At 49.8% G+C, this 24,147-nt stretch overlaps 5 protein-coding genes across 5 annotated transcripts; 4 read left to right on the top strand and 1 right to left on the bottom strand.

The window, feature by feature from the left end:
- Positions 1-341: 341 nt before the first annotated feature.
- On the bottom strand, positions 342-3,441 carry VC83_03976 (uncharacterized protein). The gene is made up of 2 exons (XM_024467614.1): positions 2,008-3,441; positions 342-1,949 (listed from the first exon to the last, which is right to left on the bottom strand). Exons 1-2 carry the CDS (start codon positions 3,290-3,292, stop codon positions 535-537), a joined length of 2,700 nt encoding a protein of 899 aa, XP_024324748.1. The 5' UTR covers positions 3,293-3,441; the 3' UTR covers positions 342-534.
- Positions 3,442-3,710: 269 nt separating this feature from the next.
- MET6 (methionine-synthesizing 5- methyltetrahydropteroyltriglutamate--homocysteine methyltransferase) lies at positions 3,711-7,197 on the top strand. The gene is made up of 3 exons (XM_024467613.1): positions 3,711-4,457; positions 4,543-4,762; positions 4,821-7,197. The coding sequence occupies exons 1-3, from the start codon at positions 4,447-4,449 to the stop codon at positions 6,894-6,896; spliced, it is 2,307 nt and encodes a 768-aa protein (XP_024324747.1). The 5' UTR covers positions 3,711-4,446; the 3' UTR covers positions 6,897-7,197.
- Positions 7,198-11,846: 4,649 nt separating this feature from the next.
- On the top strand, positions 11,847-13,093 carry VC83_03974 (uncharacterized protein; the record flags this gene model as incomplete). The annotated part of the gene is made up of 2 exons (XM_024467612.1): positions 11,847-11,997; positions 12,591-13,093. The coding sequence occupies 2 exons, from the start codon at positions 11,847-11,849 to the stop codon at positions 13,091-13,093; spliced, it is 654 nt and encodes a 217-aa protein (XP_024324746.1).
- A 4,736-nt stretch (positions 13,094-17,829) lies between these two features.
- VC83_09630 (uncharacterized protein) lies at positions 17,830-18,968 on the top strand. Its single transcript, XM_024473043.1, has 6 exons — positions 17,830-17,912; positions 17,966-18,247; positions 18,300-18,332; positions 18,380-18,412; positions 18,470-18,506; positions 18,568-18,968. The coding sequence occupies exons 3-6, from the start codon at positions 18,328-18,330 to the stop codon at positions 18,844-18,846; spliced, it is 354 nt and encodes a 117-aa protein (XP_024328811.1). The 5' UTR covers positions 17,830-17,912; positions 17,966-18,247; positions 18,300-18,327; the 3' UTR covers positions 18,847-18,968.
- A 437-nt stretch (positions 18,969-19,405) lies between these two features.
- On the top strand, positions 19,406-21,160 carry VC83_03973 (uncharacterized protein). Its single transcript, XM_024467611.1, has 2 exons — positions 19,406-20,164; positions 20,244-21,160. Exons 1-2 carry the CDS (start codon positions 19,709-19,711, stop codon positions 20,847-20,849), a joined length of 1,062 nt encoding a protein of 353 aa, XP_024324753.1. The 5' UTR covers positions 19,406-19,708; the 3' UTR covers positions 20,850-21,160.
- Positions 21,161-24,147: the final 2,987 nt, after the last annotated feature.

The raw sequence follows: 24,147 nt of genomic DNA, 5'->3' as shown, positions 1-24,147 counted from the left end.
AAGCTTGCTGATGTGGATATGTAGGCATAAATTCCAGATAGAAACTCTGTGCGGACTTTCCTAAAGGTAGGAAGCTGAAACCCGTATTGGCAAGTTCAGTAACCATGAAATGGATGGTTGTGGAGAGACGCCCAGGAAGTTTGGGGCAAGGGGGGGGCATTAACGAAATTATGAAATCGGATAAGTTAGTATTTATAGCGCAGAAATACCACATAGGTTATCAAGAGCTATGCCTCATGTCTGAGTATCTATCCCTCGCTTCCCATGGTTTGAACCATATAGCGTAATATGACTTGCAGAAACTCCAAGTTGCTGAATGGAGATCGACAAACACCGAGCTACCCATAACATATTTGATTTCCCTATCTCTACACAGACAATTTATGAAATCTCCCTCAACAAACTTTATACCATAATCTCTGCTATCAACCAATACTCCTACAACCACCTCATTAGCATTCACAAAAAGTATAACAGTCCCACAGGCAACGCCCCCGAAACCAACTCCCAGCCACCTCAGCACCCCACCCTAGCCTAACGCACCACACTCCTCTCCAACACCTCATCCGCAGCCCTCAACGCCCTCTCCCTCTCTACCCCCTCCATAACCCGTGCATGCTTCATGAAATCCACCGTGCTCTGCCTCAATGCCATCATATCCGCCATGTGGCTCTTGTCGCGGCCACTCCACGTTTTGTACTTCTCTCTGCGCTTCGCACGGTTGGTTTTTGCCTTCACTTCTGGACTGAGAAGGTCGTCGTCTGTCCCTTTTCTTTCAAGGAGATCATCCATGCTGCCACGGCGAGGGATTTTGGCTGCATCAGGTATTCCTTGGTATATCGGCTTACTGGTCTCGGGTTGCACCGAGTTGTGGTTCTTATCGCGACAAGGGCTGCGAGATAGTATTTCGGCTTTGAGATCTCCCAACGCCTTGTTTGCACTTGCACTGGGGTGGAGGCCATATACTGTGTCACCGGATGCTTTAGTCTGTTTGCTGAGCAATCTGTCAACGGACGTCCGCACTTTCGTAGTTAGCCTTCCAGTAATATGTTTGCGAGGAGATTCTTCCTGATGTTTCTGCTGTGGTTTCTTATTGGCCGAGGTATCTTGATGCAATCCATCAAGGAGCTCCCTCATAGCGAAATCAGACTTGGCAACGTCATTGTCGGCCCCAATACTCCCACAACGGCTTTCACAATTGTGACTCGGGAAATTAGCCCAGGACTCTGGCGGTATCACAACACTCGACCGATTGCTTCGAGAAGAGCGTCTGGAACTATCTGTTTCATCGGTCAATGTCTGTTCGTTTCTCTTCGCATGTTTGTTATTAGCATTTCCGTCAAGCTTGCTCTGTTTCCCAACCGGACTTGGGTGCCTTTCTCCAGATTCGGCACCACGCGAGTTTCCATCGATTGACTGACGGAACGCCTTCGTCCACATTATTTCCGCGCTCTCCATTGAATAGCTTTTCGAGCGGTCTAGCGATACCGATTCCTTTCTCGATGTGGTTCGAGCGGGGGTTCCGCTTTTAGCAGGTCTCGCTTTATGCTGACCAGATTGCCGCTCAGTGGCGACTGAATCGGGAGAACCTTCGCCATCAAAGCTTCTGGTGAGCCTTCCAAGCACCGAGTGCCTCATTGATGATAAAACCGATGACCGAAAGCTGGATTTAGAGCCTGGTTCGTCGAAGTCTTCCGAGAATTTGCTAGTTAATGGCGTAGAGAGTTGACGCTTATTCATCACAGGTGAATCGAGAGCTCCCGAGCACTCCGGGTTTCCCATATATTCGTTCACATCGGCATTGGGTGAGGTGGAGGGTAGAGGGTATATTATACGACTTTCGCCTTCCCTTGACAAGTAGCCTTCTCCTCTGTGCTGTTGGTGTCTTCTGTTCACGGGGTCGATATCGTCCAACTCGTCGTCCGGCTTCGTTATTACAATGCGCGGAACTAGAGAATCATAGAATCAACAAATTGCCCATGTCAGTGAAAATAAAGCTTCCCTCACCCCGCAAGTAACTTGGCACGATATTCTGACCTTCCATAATGGTTAGCGATAACTCTGGCCCTTGTGATGACTCGTGGTTTTGCCCGGGACTATATTTAACGCGTGACTTATGCGATGATGAAGTTCCATCGCCTAGAACCTGACCCCAAGTTCTTGGAACCTTGCTTTCACTGAAGGCTGAGCCAGAAATGTTGCGAAAATATCGAGATCTTCGGGTGTTAATTTCTCGAAACCCATCTTCGGGACTTACAGGTTCGCCGTCCAGGGTTATGTCCTTGTACTCAGATGACTGCTGCTGTGGAATGTAAGTGCCTGTAGACGCCAAGCGCTGGGAGATTTGCATCTCATGGAGCGGGATTGCCGATGCCTTTTCCGGAATTTGAGGTCCTGAAGTTAGTTCATCTGAGGTCGCACTGGAATGTTGAGCTTCCAGGGGCCGTCGATTTCCGCTGCTCAGCCACTCCTTCTTCTTTCCAGGGGAGCGCGGAGGCTCAGAGGTAGGCACCGTTAGGTTGGCATTGTTTGTGCTCTGGTCTTCGGGATTGGATAGACTCAGCGCACGCAAGCATCTGGCCCGCTGGGGAGATGTGAACGATAGCCTCCAAGAGGTACGCTCCACTAATGTATCGCCGATTTTTGGCATATTCTTGGGATTCAGAGCGGGAGGTAAGGGGGTTTCTGGCTCTCCATGAGTTGAGTCTGCTCTGTGTGGTGTGTCGACAACCATTTTGCGAGATGGGAGCGGTTGATTGTTACCCGGATTGACACGATGGCTGGAATAAGCATTGATAATATCATTTACTGGATCGTCCTGAGAGGCTTCATCTGAGTCATTACCTGCACCTTTCGATGCCTGTCCGAGCGGGCTGGAGCAGAGAGGTGTCGCATCCTCGTCGTAAACACGTATGTCTCCAAGTTCTTCTTGTAACCACTTAGCACGAATACGCCTCACCTCTTCACGGCGTGTGACTTCCTCTTCGCTAATTGCAACAGTCGATGTTCGGGATCTCTGGTTCGTAAGAGTCGAGTCGCGTGAGAAGCGTTTTTGTAGCTTTGATCGGCCAGCACGACGTCTCTTCAAAGTCGACGCATTCTCGTCGTCGAGATTGTCACCTTTGAAAATGGCGTGCAGTTCCGCTGCGTCTTCTGATTTTGAAAATCGGGAACTCCATGACAGTGCGTTTCCCGATGCCTGCGGATGCACCGAGACGGGATCGACTAGGCGGGGCGGCCTGCCGTCTGGCGAAGGAGGCCCAGGAGAAATGCAACATGTATTGCCTCTCATGGCTCAATCTGTAGATGACAGACAATAAAAGAAAACAGTGAGAGTAGGTCTAACAGAAAAAAAACGCAAAAAGAAGAGGCTGGAAGGGTTATGGACAGAGAGAAATGGACCAACGAAGCTACAAACATCGCACGCACTGTACTGGCAGGAACGAACGAGCAGCGCTCCTTCCATTTTGATGAAAGATTGTATGTATTGTATTATATTGTATTGTATTATATTGTATTGTATTATATTGTATTGTATTATATTGTATCGTACTTTATCGTGCTTGCCATAACAGCAATTGGAAACTTAAGAAGATCGTCCCTACCCTTTTGAGGCTTTTAGGGCTTTTGAGGGCATATCGGAGCATTTTAGTACTACTGTCGGAGAGGAAAGTAAACGGTCTCGCTCGTACATATTTCAGGAACGAGTGTGTAATATTACCGGTCGCCCCGTTAATTAATTGAGACTACTTTTGTTTTTTTAATTCATGTGTGACAGTGACATATTTTTTACATCGCCTCACTCACCTCACCTCACCAAAAAATACCAAACGCACCACGAGTCTTCTCCTTCAAACCCGATAAAGCTTCATCTCACGAATGGACTACAGACCAACCCTACAGCTCATATCCGTACCTTAACCTATCCTAATAAAACGTTTTTGAGCGACATCACCCCTCCAACCAAACCCGCCCATACCCGCCAACCTACCATAGCCCTCAAACACCCCACAACCCCCCTCCACCCCTCCACCCCTCCACCCCCTTCCTCTATTATTTAACGGGTATCGGGCATTTTGACGAATCACGCAATCACCCACGCCCTCTCGCCTCCCGACCCAGGAGCCAAAAAAGACCCCCCACCATCACAATAACCAAAACAATTAACTTACCCCTCCGAAAATCTGGTCTACTCTAGTACTCTACTCGACTACATCTCACCGCCCCGCCCCCTCTTTCTTCGTCTTCTCTTCTTCTTCTTCTCCTTCTTTCTCCCTTATTCTCCCTCTTCTTCCATCATCTCCTCCTCCTTCAAAAACTCCCATCTACTCTTCAGAAAGTCAGATAGACTTTTGACATCCATCTTCCTTACTACTACGGGAAGTAGAACCTTCAGTCTTCTTCACAAGCCCTTCACCTCTCTCTCTTCACAACCCCACACCCAAGATGGTTCAATCGTATGTTCACTTACCCCTCTTCTTTCATTCCATCCCTCAATCTCGACATTACTTCAAAGATAAACTGCTAATGACAAGTCTACAGTGCTATCCTCGGTTTCCCTCGCATGGGTGTGAACCGTGACCTCAAGAAGGCCACCGAGAACTACTGGGGTGGAAAGATCACCCAGGATGAGCTCCTCGCTGAGGCCAAGCGCCTCCGTCTTGCTCACTGGAAGATCCAGAAGGATGCCGGTGTCGACATCATCCCATCCAACGACTTTGCTCTCTACGATCAGGTCCTTGCCCATATCCAGGACTTCAACGTAAGCACAAATTCCCCTACCTTCAAGCTCTTCCTGCAGCTGCTAACCCACCAAATAGGCTGTCCCAGAGAGGTACACCAAGTACAAGCTCAACGCTGTGGATGAGTACTTCGCTATGGGTCGTGGTCTTCAGAAGGAGGGCGTCGATGTCCCATCTCTGGAGATGGTTAAGTGGTTCGATGCGAACTACCATTACGTCAAGCCAACCCTCCAGGACAACCAGGAGTTCAAGCTTACTAAGAGCCCAAAGGCTGTCAACGAGTTCCTTGAGGCCAAGGAGGCTGGCATTGTCACCCGCCCCGTCCTCGTTGGACCAGTTTCCTTCCTTGCCCTCGGCAAGCCAGACCGTAACCAGACCGTTGACCCAATCTCTTTGATCGACAAACTTGTCCCAGTCTACATTGAGCTCCTCAAGAAGCTCAAGGCTGCCGGTGCTGAGACCGTCCAGATCGATGAGCCAACCCTGGTCTTCGATCTCGCACCAAAGGTCAAGGCTGCCTTCAAGCCAACCTACGAGAAGCTTGCCGCTCTCGGAGATGCCATCCCCAAGATTGTTCTCGCCACCTACTTCGGTGACATCGTCCACAACGTCGATGTCCTTCCCCAAGACATCTACGGTCTGCATATTGACCTTGTCCGCAACCCAGAGCAGCTCGATGAGGTTGTCAAGGCCCTCGGCCCAAAGACCATCCTCTCTGCCGGTGTTGTCAATGGTCGCAACATCTGGAAGACCAACCTCAAGCGTGCCATTGAGGTCGTTGAGTCCGCCATCCAGAAGGTTGGCAAGGAGCGCGTGATCGTCGCCACCTCCTCTTCCCTCCTCCACACCCCTCACACTCTCGCCAGCGAGAAGAAGCTTGACGCTGAGATCGCCGATTGGTTCGCCTTCGCCGTCGAGAAGGCTTCTGAGGTTGCCATCATCGCCAAGGCCGTCACTGAGGGCCCAGACTCCGTCCGTGAGGCCCTTGAGGCCAACGCCAAGTCTGTCCAGGCTCGTGCTACCTCCAAGCGCACCAACGACCCCGCCGTCAAGGACCGCCAGTCCAAGGTTACCCCAGCCATGTACAACCGCAAGTCTGAGTTCCCTGTCCGTATCTCCCAGCAACAGGAGAAGCTTGGCCTCCCAATGTTCCCCACCACCACCATTGGTTCCTTCCCCCAGACCAAGGAGATCCGCATCTACCGTAACAAGTTCACCAAGGGCGAGATCACCGCTGCTGAGTACGAGAAGTTCATTGAGAAGGAGATCGAAGAGGTTGTCAAGGTCCAAGAGGAGCTTGACCTCGATGTCTTAGTTCACGGTGAGCCGGAGCGTAACGACATGGTCCAGTACTTCGGTGAGCGTCTCGATGGTTACGCCTTCACCACCAACGGATGGGTTCAGTCTTACGGTTCCCGGTGCGTTCGCCCACCGATTGTTGTCGGTGATATCTCCCGCCCAGCCCCAATGACCGTCAAGGAGTCCAAATACGCCGTCTCCATCTCCAAGAAGCCAATGAAAGGAATGTTGACTGGCCCAATCACTTGCCTCAGATGGTCGTTCCCCCGTGACGATGTTCACCAGTCCGTCCAGGCTGAGCAGCTTGCTCTTGCCCTCCGTGACGAGGTTGTTGACCTTCAGAACGCCGGTGTGTTCGTCATCCAGGTCGACGAGCCCGCTCTCCGTGAGGGTCTCCCCCTCCGCTCCGGTAAGGAGCGCGTTGCCTACCTCGACTGGGCAGTCAAGTCTTTCCGCCTCTCCGTCTCCGGTGTTGAGGACTCCACACAGATCCACTCTCACTTCTGTTACTCCGAGTTCCAGGACTTCTTCCACGCCATCGCCGACCTCGACGCCGATGTCCTCTCCATCGAGAACTCCAAGTCCGATGCCAAGCTCCTCAAGGTCTTCGTCGACGAGGCCTACCCCCGCCACATCGGCCCAGGTGTCTACGACATCCACTCTCCCCGTATCCCAAGCGAGCAAGAGATGAGGGACCGCATCGAGGAGATGCTCCAGTACCTCAAGCCAGATCAGCTCTGGATCGACCCCGACTGTGGTCTTAAGACCCGCCAGTGGACCGAGACCAAGGCTGCCCTGGTCAACATGGTCAACGCCGCCAAGTTCTTCCGGGAGAAGTATGCCAAGTCAACTTAAAGTGGCAATTTGATACATAATTATATGATACTAGTAGTTGTGATCATTACGAAGGGGACGATCTCAACATCGGCGTTCTCTGGGTGTTGGGCAAGAGGGTCTAAAAAGATACTATGGGTGGGATTTCAACAGCATTGTGGGAAGCGGTATAAGGGTGTCCATCAACCGGGCAGACCCAATCAGGCGTTTTGATCTTTTTACCTCAGCGGATTTATTTGACTTTCATAGATGGATTTCATCTGTTGTGTAGAAGGTTGGCGGGGAAGTAGTTAAAAAAAATTCAAGCCCATTCAACCGGGAACAGTTGATTTGTCTCTTGATAATGTGATATGTTCTAGCCCAAGTAATATTGTGCTGTTGCATACATTTAGTGGTAAATGCTTCTGCTTCATAGTGCCTGCCTTTTAACAGCTCTAATCATATGAAGGAATATCCGTCGACACGTGGCAGTTGCAAATACTCACGGTCTATCTCATAGTAATAATGTATCGTTGTCCTTTTAGTTCATCAACTCCCCATAGGTCCAAGATACACTGCGTGATTTCATATATCCAGTTGATTTTCTTTCCGGTTCCCTCTGCAAGCACATTGCACCAGATCAAAAGCCTCCAGCAGTACTTTAGATACTTACGCAGCTCCCCGGCATTCTCTGGATGCAGCGAATCATGAGCAATTGGTAGCCGCCGCCGTGGTATGTACTCTGCATGATCTAGGACTTCTAACACAAGTTCGAGAGGCAATGCTTTCTGCTGCAGATACCAGGTGACAACAGGGATATCTGATCTGAGCGGAAAACTACTCTGAATACTCTTGCCTAAATGATTCTATTTTGACTTGACAAGTGCGCGCATTATGCCTAGGCTTCCTACATATGTCACAGCGCTGTTGTTACAGCTAGCGACAACCTAGACCACCCCCATTTCTATGCATTTCTTGTTGTACTTGTTACCCAACATCCCTCTAGTCCTACAGATCTCCTGCATCTTGTATATTAAGTGATCCTCTAAGCTAGACGCAAGTTTTTTTTGCCCTTGACGTTTGCTAATGATGGTGTTTGCCTCTTGTAGTTCAGTAACCTTAGCTTAAAGAGGGCCATCTAATGTATAATACCATGCGCCCCCTTTGAGAACTGGTTAATGACATTATACATTGATGTTAGGGAGCTATTCTGATGCTTAGCAATCTGAGATTTAATAAATTCAGACTGAGAAGTAGCTCGATTGGGTTGTTTAGTGTCCTAGAAGCCTAAGGGAGGGACTCTACTGTAGGTGGCCGAGAGGGTGTTAAAGTCTGTAATTTCACATCTAACTTTGAAATCACGATGTCTAGGCTTAAAGGAACAAGCCTAGCTCAGAAGGACGGTAGCCTACGTCTCTGTGTAGACTACAGGGGCTTAAATAAGATCACCATAAAGAATCGACACCCGCTGCCACTAATCACGGAGACCTTGGATCGGCTCCAAGGGGCGAGGTGCTTCACGAAGCTTGATATAAGGAACACCTACCACCATATCCGCATTCGTCCAGGCGACGAGTGGAAGACAGCGTTCCGTACTCGATATGGGCACTTTGAGTACAGGGTGATGCCTTTCGGATTGGCCAACGCACCCGCAACTTTCCAAGCGTACATGAATGAGACCCTACAAGGGCTGGTTGACACTGTATGTGTCGTATACCTTGATGATATCCTCATCTACTCCCAGAAGGAGGAGGAACATGCTGACCACATGCGAGAGGCCCTAGGATGCCTACGTGAGGCGAGCCTATATGTGAAGCTCTCAAAATGCGAGTTCAATGCCAAGAAGGTAGGCTTCCTTGGGTACATTATCACAATGGAAGGAGTTGCTATGGAGGACGACCGGGTTGCTGCAATAGCTGAATGGCCTATACCTAGGACCCACCGAGAGGTCCAGGTATTCCTTGGCTTTGCCAACTTCTACTGGCGTTTTGTCAAGCAATACTCCTCCGTTGTGGCCCTGATGACAGGCCTTATGAAGGGGGCCAAGGCAGGTAAACAGACAGGCCCATTCGTCTGGGGCACGGAACAGCAAGGTGCCTTCGACCAGCTGAAGGAAGCCTTCACTACAGCCCCAACGTTGGTTCATTTTGACCCTAGCCGTAGAATCAGGCTTGAGACCAATTCGTCAGGGTTCGGCCTGGCTGGGAACCTCTCCCAATTAATAGAAGAGCCAGGGAAGAAGGCCGAGTGGCACCCTGTGGCCTTCTACAGCAAGAAGCTGGAACCAGTTGAGCTCAATTATGAGACCACGACCAGGAAATGCTGGCGATCGTGAGGTCCTTCGAACAGTGGAGGCATTATTTTGAAGGGAGCCAATACCCTATTGAGGTCCTTACGGATCATAATAACCTCAAGTATTTCATGGAAACCACCACCCCCACAAGGAGGCAAGCGCGGTCGGTGCAGGCGTTATCGGCCTATGATTTCCATATAGCCTACAGGGCTGGAAAGACGAACCCGGCAGACGGGCCGTCAAGAAGACCAGATTATGAGGTCGAAAGGGGTAGCCAGAACGTGATGTTGCCTACCCTTCAGAATACCCTTCGCAAGGCCATGAAGGCTGGAGGAACCCCACAGGTAAGTGGGGTGACAACGAGCCCACAGGGCCCTCAAGAAGAGGATATCGACCCACAGAGTATGGGCGAAAGCGCCAGCGGCGCCAGACCGGACAGAAACCACAATACGGACACCAAGAGTTCAGGTTCTGTTGTCCCTCGGGTCATAGTGACAGCTATGGCACAGGGAGAGGGTGCCTACAGTGCTGTGACCGAACCTCTGACAGACTTGATCAAAACCCTTCAGGCGGCTGACGAGCTTGCTGTTAAAAGGGCCAAGGATGCAGGAACGGTGCGAGCAGAGGACCCTCCAGGATGGAGAGTAGACGATGCAGGCATCCTACGCTTCCAGGGAGTGGTATACGTACCTCCCAACCAGGCAGTGAGGATGGAAATCTTCAAGATTTGCCATGACGACCCACTGGCCGGGCATTTTGGATATAAGAAAACCCAAGAGTTGATCCAACGCAAATACTACTGGCCTGGCCTTAGCAAGGAAACCAGGGAGTACGTACGGGGCTGTGATAGATGCCAGCGCATCAAGCCCATGTGACACAGGCCGTATGGCGAAATGCAGGCCTTGAGGATGCCCTCGAAACCATTCGAATCCATAAGTATGGACTTTATCACGAATCTGCCCCCAAGCGTAGGGGCAGACCAAGGCAAGGCTTCAGACTCCATCCTCATGATAGTAGATCGTTATACTAAGGTGTCTAAATATATACCTTGTAGGAAAACCATTACAGCCTCAGAACTGGCGCGGCTCTTCCTAGCGTTCTGGGGCAAGGACTTCAGAATCCCAGCTGAGATCATAACGGATAGGGGAAGTGTATTCACATGCCACTTCTGGTCGGCTTTCTGTTTCTACCTCAAAGTACGGCGTAACCTGTCCACCGCTTTCCAACCTCAATCCGATGGCCAGACCGAGAGGCAAATCAGAATATAGAAGCCTACTTGCGGATCCACTGTAATCAGCACCAAGACAACTGGGTGGAACTCCTCCACTTCGCAGAATTGACCTACAATAATGCTTTCCACGATTCCATCCAGATGTCGCGAAACCATGCCCGATACTGTTACGATATCAAGTGCGCCTTGCAGCTCGAGTGGGGGTTCAGGGGTGTGGGGAGCTTTCCGGGGTTGGAGCGAAGTTTTCAGTTGTGGAGTGAATTCTCAGAACTAGTCTCGCTAAAGAGAATTCACTCCACAACAACATAGCTGTATATAGATCGAGCCACTGCTCGAGTGCTCCTCTTCTCTTTCCTTTCTTCTCTAGATTGAGTTTAATTCATAATACCCAACTAGCGCCCTATGCCTTGGTGACAGATACGGCATCAATATAGACCTAAGACAAGGGATCGAGGACGACCCCACCAGAAGGGAAGTGCCAGTCGCGAAAGATAGCGTCAACCTGATCCTAGAATTGTGACAGGAGCTCGAAGAGGCATGGAAACAGACGAAGGAAGCCCAAATACGAGGCTATAACAAGCTACACAAGCAATGCAGTATATGGTAGGAGCGAAGGTGTGGCTATCGGCCAAGAATATCAGGACCACCCAGCCAAGCAGGAAGCTGGGGCACTGGTGGCTTGGGCCATACGAGATCATCCAGCAGATAGGTAAACAAGCATACCAGCTGAAGCTTCCACCACGATATAAGGCGATTCATGACATGTTCCACATCTCCCTACTCGAGAGGTACTGGGAAGGTGTAGAGAAGGCCGATCCTCCACCCGACCCAGAGATCGTGGATGGGGAAGAAGAATACAGGGTTGAAACAGTCCTAGACCACAGGACTGTGCGAAAGGGCAGAGGAACTCGAGAAGAATACCTGATTAGGTGGGCAGGATACACTGCCACTGATGATCAGTGGATTCCAAAGCTTGACGTAGTGCTACCGTTAATTGAGGCATATCACAAGGAGCAAGCAGAGAGGAACAGAGTCAGAACAACGTAGTAGTATGTAACCTATAGACATATGGAAAGAAGAAAGTGTCAGAATCCAACGAGGAACCACTACCCTCAGAAGAGGGTGACGACGACGGCAACGCAGAAACTGACCCACCACCCACTAACGAAGGGGACCCGACCGCCACAGGAGGACGGGCGTTGTACACCCATTTCTCTAGTCCCACAAACATCCGCTCAAGAAGGGCGCGATCGCAATCTACTGGCACAGGCACAAGGATAGGGCCCGCTGGCGAAGGTGCAAGAGGCGTGGGCCTCACTTGAACTGTGGGAAGGGTCAGTAAGACGTCCAGGAAGAAGACCCAGGTAGCTCAGGCCCCTCCACGTCCTCCTCCACAGAAGAAGAGTGGTAGGGGCAGATAGCGTGAGGGCGTTGGCTCAATGTGACAGATCCAGGACATTGGTTCAGCATGACAGAACCAAAGGGAGTGGGCATCATGGGCGCCTCGCGGTCAGAGGAACCAAGCATCTCTGCTGCAGAACGTTTCTTTAGCATGAAGGGAAGCTTCTTGGCTGGTGGCTGGCAGGGTCCCATGGTAAAGGACTGCGCGAGTGAGGGAAGTAGGAACATCTGCTTCACCAGTCAGCCTCTGAGGAAGGAAAGAAAAGGAGGAAGGACACACTCACTGAAGAAGGTGTAGATCCTGGATAGAAGCTCAACCAACTGAAGATCGAAGAGCGACAGTGAGAGTGAGAAGCAAAGGTCAAACGATCGGGGAGGTGTAGGAAAAAGGTGGACAAGAAGAGGAAGTTGGGCGCGACCACCTATGGAGCGGTCACCAACCAACAACAAGGGGGGTCACAGGACCACCCTGCCTAGCAGCCACCCCAAGGATTAGGGCGAACAGCCCAAACAAACGCAGAAGGCCATACTCGTTGCCGCCTCGGAATTGAGGACAATCCCGCAGAAGGGGAGGCAATTGTAAGGCATCATGTGAGGCCACCCTGAACTCAGGGGCTGCCTGGCAGTGGAGCCACTAGGGCTCAGTAAACTAGGGCATGTAGCAACGTAGAATATAAGGAGCTGGAAGCCTCAGAAGGAGGCCTCCAGCCTATAGTCGCTGTATTTACGTAGACCTATACCCCTTTCCTGCCTCTTGACCTGGTTCCCTGGACTCCTGTGAGACCTTGGGCTTACGCGTTACACTCTCCAGGAGGTGATTTCAATTACCGTAGTCTGGTGCACTACTGGTCACCTGAACGCGAGGTTGCCGAGCTGTATCGCCAATGGGCACAGCAGCACTGCCCCCAATCCGAGACCTGGCTAGTTCAAATCTGCATTCTGATTGCCTTCATTAACTCAATCCCCACCACGGAGTTGTGGTACTCGCCAGATTGGAAAGAGTTTGTCTGGTATTGCAGGAGGAAACAATCGCCGCCTGAGAAATTCAACCACCTTGATCCGGAGACCAGATCTGTTGGCCTCATCAAGGGCCATATTTGCACCAAGATAGCACAGCAGGTTGCACGCATTAGGAAGGAGAATGTCCAGATGACGATAAACGATGATTTTGTACTACGTAACCCTGTTACTGGCTCTAAGGGGACACAGTGGGTGTTCACGATTCCAAGTGCCATTGATCGTCTAGGGACAGAAATTCACAGCCGCATCCACATCGATGTTACAGCTGCTCCTAAGGGCGATGGTACGGAATAGATAGGAAGCTTGTTGCAGTGGTTGCATGTGGCATTAGCAAGTTACAAGCGGCCCGGAGTTTGGGGAGGAGATCTTAATGTCATTGGAAGTCAGTATGGGGTTGATAGGCTGCAGCGTCCTTTGGTGTCTGAACCTACAGATTGGGATCGAGTGTTGGTCGGACAATATGTTGCACTGCGCCGCCCACACCCATGGGGAACACAAACAAATTTACGTCCGAGAGGAATTGGGTTGGGAGCTGCAACTTAACTATAATACCAGCGCTAGGTAAACTTTTTTAGTAGTTTAATCTCAATCTCAGTTCCCCTCTCTCTCTATTCTAATCTATATTCCCAATGGTGATGCCCTCGTCGACAATAGTCCTCGTAACCAGTAGCTTAGGTTTCATCGGCTCCTACGTCATCTAGGCCTTCTCTTAGAAGGCTCATGCTTGTAACTATGTCTCTGATGGCGAATAACTTAAACGCTGTATGAAAGGCAGGGAAGAAATCTTTTTTCGAGATATGTGTGCACGCGCATTAACTTCTCGATCTCAGTTCCGTACGAATGCTTTAATGTCGAAAACAACCAACGTTAAGCAGCTGAAGGTTATGAGACGAATATGTTAGCATACAAAGGATAATAATGTTTTGATCCTTGCCATAAATAATAAAATCAGCTAAATGATGGCTTTCGTGCCTGTTAAGAATCAAAAGACAATATACACCTTTTGTACAACTCCTTATATGTTAATCGAAATGTTTAATCTAATCTAGCCCTCACTCATTTGTTATCTAGCCATTTGACATAACAGCAATAACCTAATCTAGCAGCAAAGAAGTGTTTTTGTACTAAGACAAAAGGTGGTTTTTCCCTATAACAATAATAAATGGCAGTAGCGCATATCTATACGATCGAATGCCTTGAATTACTATAATCCATTCCCTATTACCTTGCTGTGTTATACAAGGTCTGCTCTTTCGTTCAGCATTCGTTACAACCATCTTATTTAGCCCATTAAAAATCCTGTCTTGTTAAAGTTGTATATGTCTGTAACGGGTGCCGCCGTTACAGTACATGTGGTATATAAAGCGTGTTACGCGTATTCCGGGCGAGCCGGGATACTGTAGTCTTTTTGGCTCTGTGGGATGTAGCGCGAGCGTAAACCGTACATCATTACAAGAGTATTCCAGCTCCCCGGTCAATGGGTTTTGATTGGCTCACTAGTTGGGTGGGCTAAGCGAGCAATCAGTGTAATTCCTTACCTGGCTGACAAGGGGGCGTCCTTGGGGGCTTAAGCTATTATATACACACCTTAGCAACCTGAGTAGTAACAGGCCTAGAAGCAAGTATGAGATGATGCACTAGAAGCCTCTACATCTGTTGTAAAAATGCCTCCGCCCTGCCTCCACCCTCAGTGACAGAAGGGATTGTCATACTGACATTCATTGCACTCAGTTTGCTATCAAACTCAAGAGCAAACTTAGAAATCTCCTCCTCAAACCTACAAGTCACTATACATATTTTGGCTTCTCACACCAACAACAAGAGCAATACTACTCAACGATTGCTACAACCCTGTATAATTCATTACACGTCATTGCTCCTTAGTTACTGGGCCGATATGGCCGCATAGCATACCTCTACAACCCTCTATGATTCATTACATGACATCACTCCTTAGTTACTGGGCTAATACTACACATGACATATCTCTATCAACTAGAGGCCTAGGAACATGAACGATAGCTCCAAAAGCTTCTACAACCATCTATCATTCATTACAAGTCATCGCTCCTTAGTTACCCACAAGATTGGTTAAGTTATGACATAATCTGTCTATAGGGGTACTCTGACCTTGGACCTCCTTTCACTTCCTATAGGCTAGGAACCTAGGAGATGGTTCTATGGGATTCTCTTACATCAACTACAGTTACCAAGCCTGGTTAGTCATGGAAAGTCTTGGAAAATGAGAGAACTACACTCCTTTAGCATAAATAGGATTGCCCTTTCCTTAAGAAAGGGCAAGCAGATAAGGTGTAATGGTGGGTGCACCAGATGTGAGAATCTAGCCACCCAAAGAAGGGATGATTTTACTAAGACAACACACTGTCTTAGGAAACAGAGCCAAAGGCTCGTAGCTTAGACTATTCCACAAAGCAGACAATACAGTAAATCGACTATCACATACTTCCACGTCTTTTCCAAGCTTCCTGTCATACTGACATTCGTTGCACTCAGTTTGCTATCAAACTCAAGAGCAAACTTAGAAATCTCCTCCTCAAACCTACAAGTCACCATACATATCTTGGCTTATCACACCAACAACAGAAGCAATACTACTCAACAATTGCTGCAAACTCTTCTACTACATCTGTTTATGCTACATACATCACGGCATATCATTTGGACACTCATTGAACAAGTTATTAAGAAAATCTCCTCCTTAAGGGGGTGGGCCAATACTACCACATGGCATATCTCTACCAACTAGAGGCCTAGGAACATGAACGATAGCTCTAGAAGCTTCTACAACCCTCTATGATTCATTACACGTCATCGCTCCTTAGTTACCCACAAGATTGGTTAACTTATGACATAATTTGTCTATAGGTACTCTGACCTTGGACCTCCTTTTCACTTCCTATAGGCTAGGAACCCAAGAGATGGTTCTATGGGATTCTCTTATGTTCACTACATGATTAGCAAGCTAGTTGTGGGTCGCACTTGATTTCTAATACATTTACCAAGCCTGGTTAGTCATGGAAAGTCATGGAAAATGAGAGAACTACACTCCTTTGGCATAAATAGGATTGCCCTTTCCTTAAGAAAGGGCAAGCAGGCAATACAGTAAATCGACTAGCACATACTTCTACGTCTTTTCCAAGCTTCCAAGCATTGATCTTGTTATTCTCTGTTTTTGAAAAGTCAGTGAGGTGCTAACCTCTGACTTACCCCTGAGTTCTCAGACTCAACATTTGTTGCAACTTGTCTAAACCACTTCACCACATCATACACCTGATTGCTGCGTTGTGGAATAGTCTAAGCTACAACCCTTTGGCTCTGTTTCCTAAGACAGTGTGTTGTCTTAGTAAATTCATCCCTTCCTTGGGTGGCTAGATTCTCATATCTGGTGCACCCACCATTACACTTCCAAGCATTTATCTTGTTACTCCTTGTTTCTGAAAAGTCAGTGAGGTGCTAACCTCTGACTTATCCCTGAGTTCTCAGACGCAACATTTGTTACAACTTGTCTAAACCACTTCACTACATCATACACCTGATTGCTGCATTGTGGAATAGTCTAAGCTACGACCCTTTGGCTCTGTTTCCTAAGACAGTGTGTTGTCTTAGTAAATTCATCCCTTCCTTGGATGGCTAGATTCTCACATCTGGTGCACCCACCATTACACGAGACCAGTTCTGAGAATTCACTCCACAACTGAAAACTTTGCTCCAACCCCAGAAAGCTCCCCACACCCATGAAGACCCACTCGAGCTGCAAGGCACATTTGAGATCATAACAGTTACAGTTGCAATTACAAACAGAATTCCCGCCAACATAGAACGCTATTCTCATGGATACCATTCGGAGATGTTGCGGAAATGATTCTCACAGCGTGTTTCGCAGACAAAACACTCTCTTAAGAGGGGAGGTAGTGTAAGGATGCCTCTGCCCTGCCTCCACCCTCAGTGACAGAAGGGATCTGAGTCGGATGGGTTACGGTCACATGGGGAGAGTTAGGGCCGGTTAGCCAAGTCGGACCCGTTTCGGGTACTTAAGGGGATTGACCCAACGGGGTTCCTTATCATCTTTTTTGTATGCTTCGTAGTAGACCTATAGGATAGCATCCGTTTAGCCTCCGAATCGCACTCTCATATGCTATTACTGTGAGCTGGGTGCACTGTGTCCTTACATACATGCCGGGATGTCACAGACTAAGGGGGGGGGTAATTGTAACGGGTGCCGCTGTTACAGTACATGTGGTATATAAAGTGTGTTATGCGTATTCTGGGTGAGCTGGAATACTGTAGTCTTTTTGGCTCAGTGGGATGTAGCGCGAGCATAACCGTACATCATTACAATGTCCTCCTTGTAAATCCCATATTTGTGAATCATGTTTCATACGAGTTGAAACCACACGTTATACGCGTTAGGATCTTCGCATTAAACTTGCTAATAGTCAATCTTTCAATTAAAATGCATATAGAGTTGTGGTTGTCGTTATACAAATTTGAGGTGTAGTTCTTTCTAACACATCTGCTGTTACGTTTAGCGAGCCACATGACTAAGTTGTAATTGTGGATTCGTTTAAAGCACTTGAAGTGCAAGAATCATATTTCTTTCTTTGTACGAATGTGTCATGTTTAAAAAAAAAGTTTATTTAGATATAAAGTCAAATGTACGATGCTAAGAAAAATATGACGGGTTGCTTAGGATGACAGGTTGCTTATGAACTACGTTATAGTACAAAATCAATTTGAAGTTGTCAAATTAGATTTTGGTGACCATTACGCCACCATGACCCAATACACCACCTCTAACATTATAGTAATTGCCAATCTATCTAAACCACGTGAAAAATGTTCAAGTAGTCCTGTGAAAACTGTTCTAGTAGGCCTAGTCCCGTGATAAAATTTGAGTGGTCCCGTGACCACTCGAATTTTGTCACGGGACTAGGCAGACCGGTGGGGGACCGTGGGTTATTAGCTTTAGACCGGACCGCGGTCTGGGTTGAAGATTTGGGACCGGACCGCCCCATGATCCGGTCTGGGGTCGGTCCCCCGACGGGGTCGCCCCGTGACGCACGCTAGTCGTATAGAAGGGGGGAAGTGACGAGTGGGTTTCTCTTCCTCGGAAGATAGGTCGCGTGCTAACGAACGTTCATTCAGGTACTACCAAGGGGGGGGGTTCCCATCAACAAAGATGGCCGACTAAAATCTGGCTTTCGCAGTCGCAAAGGAAGTCGATTAGCGGTTTGTTGCTGGTTAACGAGGAGGTGCTGATTGCTTGCGGCGGCGCAGTTCACTAATTTTCAAGACCATCCTAGTGAACCAGATCTTCAAGAACCAAGTACACAAAGGAGCCTATTAACACCGTACCGCTCTATGGCCTTAAGCTCATGAAAGAGATTATAGCCCAAGCTTTGCCTGACTTGGTTTACTGACGGTAGAGTACGTCTATCCATGCCTCAAAACTTTCTTAAGATGAACTAACATCCTATAGTTATGTTGGTATACAGACAGCATCGGCAATGATGTAAGTAATGTTACACTTAAGAATCAAACACATTACTTACGTTTTAGTATGTCATGGACTATGATATGCACAGGAGGATCGTAAGTGCTTCCCCCCGCCCTCCTCGACTAATATCACCATCTAATATACTCCCATAGCGGCCTCGGCTTCAAATTTCTTCCCATGCTCGGCCGAGTAAGCTTTCCCGTCTCCAGAACCTTAGTTAGTACGGGCTAATCGGGTCATGGATCTCTAGCACGTCAAAGCCCAAATTGAACGCACCCCGGATAATTTCACGTCGTTGTGGAAGTGGCGTGTTGTCGAGGAAGGGAAACTAAATCATAGGTTGGAGCAGGGAGACATGGGTCCGACAGAGCTGTCCAGCCTTAAAATGGCTGAGCGTGTGTCCCCCAAACCTCATATTAGACAACGAGAACTAACAGATGCTTTCCGTCCAATGTGCACGCGCCGAAGTCGCCGAGCCCACCACTGGCAAATGCAGTACTGTAAAATAGTTGCTGTAGAGTGTACGTAGGCGCGGAAGTGGCGTGGACAACCGAGAGGTTCGTTTCATGGATATTATGTGTGGAGTCCGTTGTACTAGAAATTACGGAGTACTGATAGAGCAAACATATCTCACCTCTAAAATGATCTCACCCTCTAATGATCTACCTCCTCCCATTCCCCATCCCCCGGCCCATCCGGCCCCTGACGCACATGCATCATCTCATAAACGCCACAACCACCTCAAACAAGCCAAGCGAAGGAAACGTTTCGCGACCCCTGCTGACGCCTCAGTAGCGCGCACCTAGCGAGTGCCGATCACCGATCCGCGACAGGCCGCGAAACACCCTCAGCCGCTCGTCGCGCCAATGACAGCGCATGGTCGCCGAGTACCTGATTTGGCCTACACATCCCTAATTGAAGTTCGAGGCCCCAGTCAACGCAGAAATCTCGGCCGCTACGCTCTGGAATGTGTATGGTCGGTGAGGGCCCCTCACCTCTGTACCCCGCACGTCCTAACCATTAGGGCAATTTGCTTACCTTACTTCCTTTTTACTCTGCCTTCCCTTTCTCTTCTTCTTCTTCTCCTCCATCATCAAGATATTTTGACATCTTGGTTACTTCACACTCTTTTCTTGCACAGTCCCTTCAGCCAGGTTGCTTTCTTCTCCCAACTTCTCTCCATTCCTTCGAGAAATCAAACCCAGCGAAGTCGACTTTCGCTCCTTTTGACCAGACCAACCAAGCACATCTCGACCTCGATATCGCTATCCAATCGACCACCACAGCCTTCTCGTCAGAAAATCGTTCCACAGGGCATTGACTGCTCTCTCGTTTCAGGCAGGCCCTCACCACACAAGAAATTTCTTCAAGACAAATCTACCACATTCAAGATGCAGTTCTTTACACTCGCCGTCGCTCTCTTCGCCGCCGTGGCAACTGCCCGCAGCCACGGACACGCCCAGCGCTTCCGGCACCGCCGTACCTTCAACGAGTCATCTTCTGCCCTTGACCTGACCACCCTGACCGTCCAGATCACCTCCACCCACAGCGTTATCGGCTGTGCCCAGAACGTCACCGACTGCCCTGCCCGTAGTGCCACCGCTATCCGCACCATCACCGAGATCGTTGACTTGACGACCACCGTATGCCCTGTTGCGTCGGCCTCTGATATCTCCAGCAGTGTCGTTGCCTCTGCCTCTGCCATCCAGACCCCGGGTGCCGTTATCTCCACCAAGGCTGCTGAGCCCGTCCAGACCAGCGACAGCGTTTTGAGTTACACCCTTGGCACCGGAGCCACCCAGTCCGTCGTTACTACCACCATCAAGCACACCATTACTGGCTATGTCGTATGTCAATCCTCTTTAACTCTTTATCTATTGCTATTTTCGTCTTCTATCAGCAGAGTCACAATCTAACCTCTTCCAGACCAAGTACATGACCAAGAGCAGCGGTGCCCAGGCCACACCTGTCGTAGGTGGTGGCCAGGCCAATGTCGGTGGAAATGACAAGGGAAGCGGAAACGGCAACGCCAACGGCAACTCCGGTGAGCCAACGACCACTGTCCTAACCACCAGCACCGCAACCCGCACCATCCACGTCAAGCCAACTACCTCCGCCGGCCCAGGCTCCCCCAACGGCGAGGGCAGCAACGCCGGCAACGGAGGTGACTGCGCCGCACCAGTCACCGTCACCGTCGCCCTCTCCACCGTCACCGTGACCTACACCCCTCCCGCAGCCACCGGCACTACCCCATCTGTTCCATATGCCGTTGTTCCAGGAAAGGACGCCGTCAAGATCAACGCCGCCGCCGCAACTCAGGCTGCTCCCGAGGCACCAGCTACCACTGCTGAGCCTACCAGCGGAGGAGCTTCGGAGGAGCCAGTTACCATCGTCACTATCCCAGTGATCCCAGTCCCGTACAAGAACTCCACTGAGACAGCGACGAGGAACTACTCCCATTCTTCCGGCTTCCTGAAGGCCCCAAGGCCAACGGGAACTGGAAGCAGCATCCAGCCTGCCCGTACCGTCTGATTCTAAATGGATGAGCGTCTAGAACGTCGCCACTAGGCGTTCGAGCATGTTTGAGCATGTTGCAGTCATGAAGACAAACTTTCTGCCTTATTTTGAGCGATGAACAACAGCATGCACAGCATACCTTTACTTCACTTCTTTGTAACACTTTCGGTATTTTCTGACTGTGTCTTTTATTTCCATTTACCTTTTTATAGACAGTTTTATTCTTGGAAAAGGAGGGTTTGGGCCATCTGGTCGGGATACGCTTCAGGGTATGAATAGAACGCAATTGTACCATGTATACACAGAAATGAAGACAATTAACACCCTACCTGTGAACCTTCCTTACCTAACTAAACCGTATTTTCCATATTATCTTGATAGTGACTTCCCAACTTCCCATCATACATACCTTCCTGTCTCAGAACGCGCTAACCGAGGGGTAACGTAAGTCGTGGCGTACTGGCGGTAATGGCGTACTGGCGGTAGTAGGGTTGGAACATTGTGAACAACAACACAAATAAAATTAGGGCAAAAACTCCATCTACCCGGTAAAAACCCAAATAAACTCTATCTACCCGGTCGATTACCACGTGACCATCCCCCACCCAATCCACCCGTAAATCCCCCTGTTCTCATATGAGAACAGGCCGTAAACCCCCCATAACTCCCCCCGTAACCCCCCCTGTAAACTGACCTGTTCTCATATGAGAACAGGTCAATTGTGAGGCCTGCGGCAAGTCCTGGCATTGTGCCCAGGCTCGCCGCAGGTGCCGCAGCGTGTACGGACCAAGTCCGGCACGGCGGCAACGACTGCCCCAAGCGGCAGAAGTCCTCCATGATCCCGTCGTTCCTGGCGTCCTCGAGGACGCCGGGCATCTTCCCTCCGAACCCTCTCTTTTCGGGGACGGCCTCGGGGGATTCGGGTGACTGGGGGGTCACAGATTCCTCCTAAGGCGTCAGGGTCTATCGAAAGACCCTCGACAGAGACAGGAGGCAGAGGCAGTTGATACTGCCTCTGCCAGCACGCGGCAGACAGCTCTGTCGGAAGAAAGGGAGTCAATTGACTCCCTTGTCGAAATATAAGAGTCATGGCGTGCCCACAAGGCACGCCATTCTCTTGGTATCGACGGCAAGAACAAGTTCTTGCCGTCAGGTCAACGAGGTAGATCCTGCCATTTGGCTGGACTACCCGTGCCTCTGTTAGGGAGGATATCTGGAGCCCATTGCCATGGGCCCAGTTCCTCCCCTCCTCCACCAACCTAGTGAGGAGAGGAGGCCATTGCCCTTTAGCAATGGCCTCCACAGCCAAAAGAGAGCGCTCCGCACGCTGGGCCATCACCCGGTGCCAGAGCGCATCGAGAAGCTCCACGATTGGGAGCTCTCGATCTGTGCGGATGAGCTTATTAAAGCTCTCTGCAATATTTGAAGTATCGTGGCCGTATCGACGGCCACGAAACTTCGCCAGAGCCCACCGTTCGGGCTCGGCACCATAAAGGTATGCTGATGCTTCAGGCTTTAAAGCCCGAAGCTCCTCCAAAAGCCCGTCGAATTGGGCCACAGTTGTGGCCCGGGCAATCTTCCAGAAGAGGGGTAGAAGGCCCCTCCCAAACCGCTCTGAGAAATTCTCAGAGAGGTGACGACAGCAATGAGCTATCGCCACCTGCGGAGAGAGAGTTCTCTCCGCAATAAGAAGCCCCTTGTCTCTATCAGAGACAAGGGTGCTTGGCTCGCTCACGAGCTCTGGGAGGGACCACTTGAGGTGGTTCAAAAACCACTCCCAAGAGTCCGCGTTCTCCGACTCAGCCACTGCCCAAGCAAGTGGCACAATGTGGCCGTTAGCATCAATGCCAACGGCCACAAGAAGAGTAAGGATGAAACGGGCCTTTAAGAAGGTCCCGTCCACCGCAACAAGCCGGCGTGAGGCTTGGAACGTGGCCCTGCTCTCCGCAGGGCACACAAAGATCCGTTGGAATCGGTCGTGTCGATCTCGAACGAGATCAACATGAACTCCTAGAGCAGATGCTTCCAGGAGGCGCTTATATGAGGGCAATAGCTGAAAGCTATGCCTCTGCGCTCCAATATCCCCTACGAGAAGGCGTAGCAACGATTGCTGCACCCTCCCGTAGAGAATCCCCTCCGCGAATCGAACGCGGAGGAGCTCAACAATCTCCCTTGGCGTGGTCTTCTTCGACACCCGTAGGTGTCGAGAGACCACGCCGTCCAGCCATTCTGCCTTTGAGGAGGAGGCAAACTTCTGCTGCCCCCTCCCCACGCAAGTGTGTGCCCCCTCAACGACGACGAGCTTCCATTGCTCGTCGTCAGGGCTGGCTCGGACACGCCAGGCACAGCCCTCCTCGGGACAAACGGCCGTTGCCCGGTCTTTGTCCCTCCTCTGGAGCTGCCAGGAGAACTTCTCCTTGACGGCCCAGTCGTCTAGGGCGCGGGACCAAGCGTCTAAGTCGAGGAACTCGCTGCCGTCGACAGGGACAGCGAGTTCGGCCAGCGAGGCCATCGTCAGATGCGGGGGCGGGGGCGGGGAGGCGGGAGTTTGTGCCTCGCGCGAGGGCTTCCGAGGGGGGTTTCGAGGGGTCAGAGGAGCGAGGGAGAGAGAGATCCTAGGAGGGGTCAGCGGGGCTCTAGATGGAATTTAACCCCCGACTTACCGTACAATTGAGTTGGCAAGTGTTGCCAGCTCAATTGTTTCGAAAAGGCCACATGAGAGTACGTGCTCTCATTGGCCTGTTGCGGGTTCCGAAAGGGGATAAGCGCTTGCCGGGTAGATGGCGTTTTTTCACCTTTGTACCGGGTAGATGGAGTTTTTGCCCATAAAATTATGGGCAAAAGATCTATATACCCTGCACAACCCCTGTAAAGATCTATTTACCCAACGCTAACTATCAATACAGTATTATCTCGTTAAGTTGATACATGATTAGTCGATTTTCTGGATAACTCGATAACTTTCTTCGGATCCTTCCATTCGTCATACAAATCACGATACACACAATATTGAGTCCCTTTTCCCAATTATCGACTTAAACTAATTACTGGACTACTCTTAGAATACCTTCAAAATGCCTTCGAAAAAGCTCTATTCTATGTCTCTCGAACAGCGAAAAGCCCTCCGAACCTGGCATCAATCTCACCATCCGAAACCTACACAAAAGGCCACTATACAGTGGTTCCTCAAGAAATACAATCGTCGACTTAGCCAATCTACAGTCTCAGAATCCCTTAGCTCTCAATTTTTGGACCTTGACGCTACTTCTAATACTCTGGAAACAAACAGCTCTAAAGCTCAGCGTCGCTGCGC

The sequence above is a fragment of the Pseudogymnoascus destructans genome, assembly GCF_001641265.1.
Source record: "Pseudogymnoascus destructans isolate 20631-21 unplaced genomic scaffold scaffold_8, whole genome shotgun sequence".
Classification (NCBI taxonomy): Eukaryota; Fungi; Ascomycota; class Leotiomycetes; order Thelebolales; family Thelebolaceae; genus Pseudogymnoascus; species Pseudogymnoascus destructans.
The sequence above is the reverse complement of the archived record's forward strand: the minus strand, read 5'-3'. Positions and strand labels throughout refer to the sequence as shown.

Bases quoted from the DNA above. Each gene is read 5' to 3' on its own strand.
- VC83_03976 (XM_024467614.1), bottom strand. From the start codon at position 3,292: ATGAGAGGCAATACATGTTGCATTTCTCCTGGGCCTCCTTCGCCAGAC. The intron at 1,950-2,007 runs GTGAGGGAAGCT...ATGATTCTCTAG, and splicing joins CGTGCCAAGTTACTTGCGGG to TTCCGCGCATTGTAATAACG.
- MET6 (XM_024467613.1), top strand. The intron at 4,763-4,820 runs GTAAGCACAAAT...CCCACCAAATAG, and splicing joins CCCATATCCAGGACTTCAAC to GCTGTCCCAGAGAGGTACAC.
- VC83_09630 (XM_024473043.1), top strand. The intron at 18,413-18,469 runs GTAAGTGCTTCC...ATACTCCCATAG, and splicing joins ATGATATGCACAGGAGGATC to CGGCCTCGGCTTCAAATTTC. The intron at 18,507-18,567 runs GTAAGCTTTCCC...ATGGATCTCTAG, and splicing joins TTCTTCCCATGCTCGGCCGA to CACGTCAAAGCCCAAATTGA.
- VC83_03973 (XM_024467611.1), top strand. From the start codon at position 19,709: ATGCAGTTCTTTACACTCGCCGTCGCTCTCTTCGCCGCCGTGGCAACT. The intron at 20,165-20,243 runs GTATGTCAATCC...AACCTCTTCCAG, and splicing joins ACACCATTACTGGCTATGTC to ACCAAGTACATGACCAAGAG.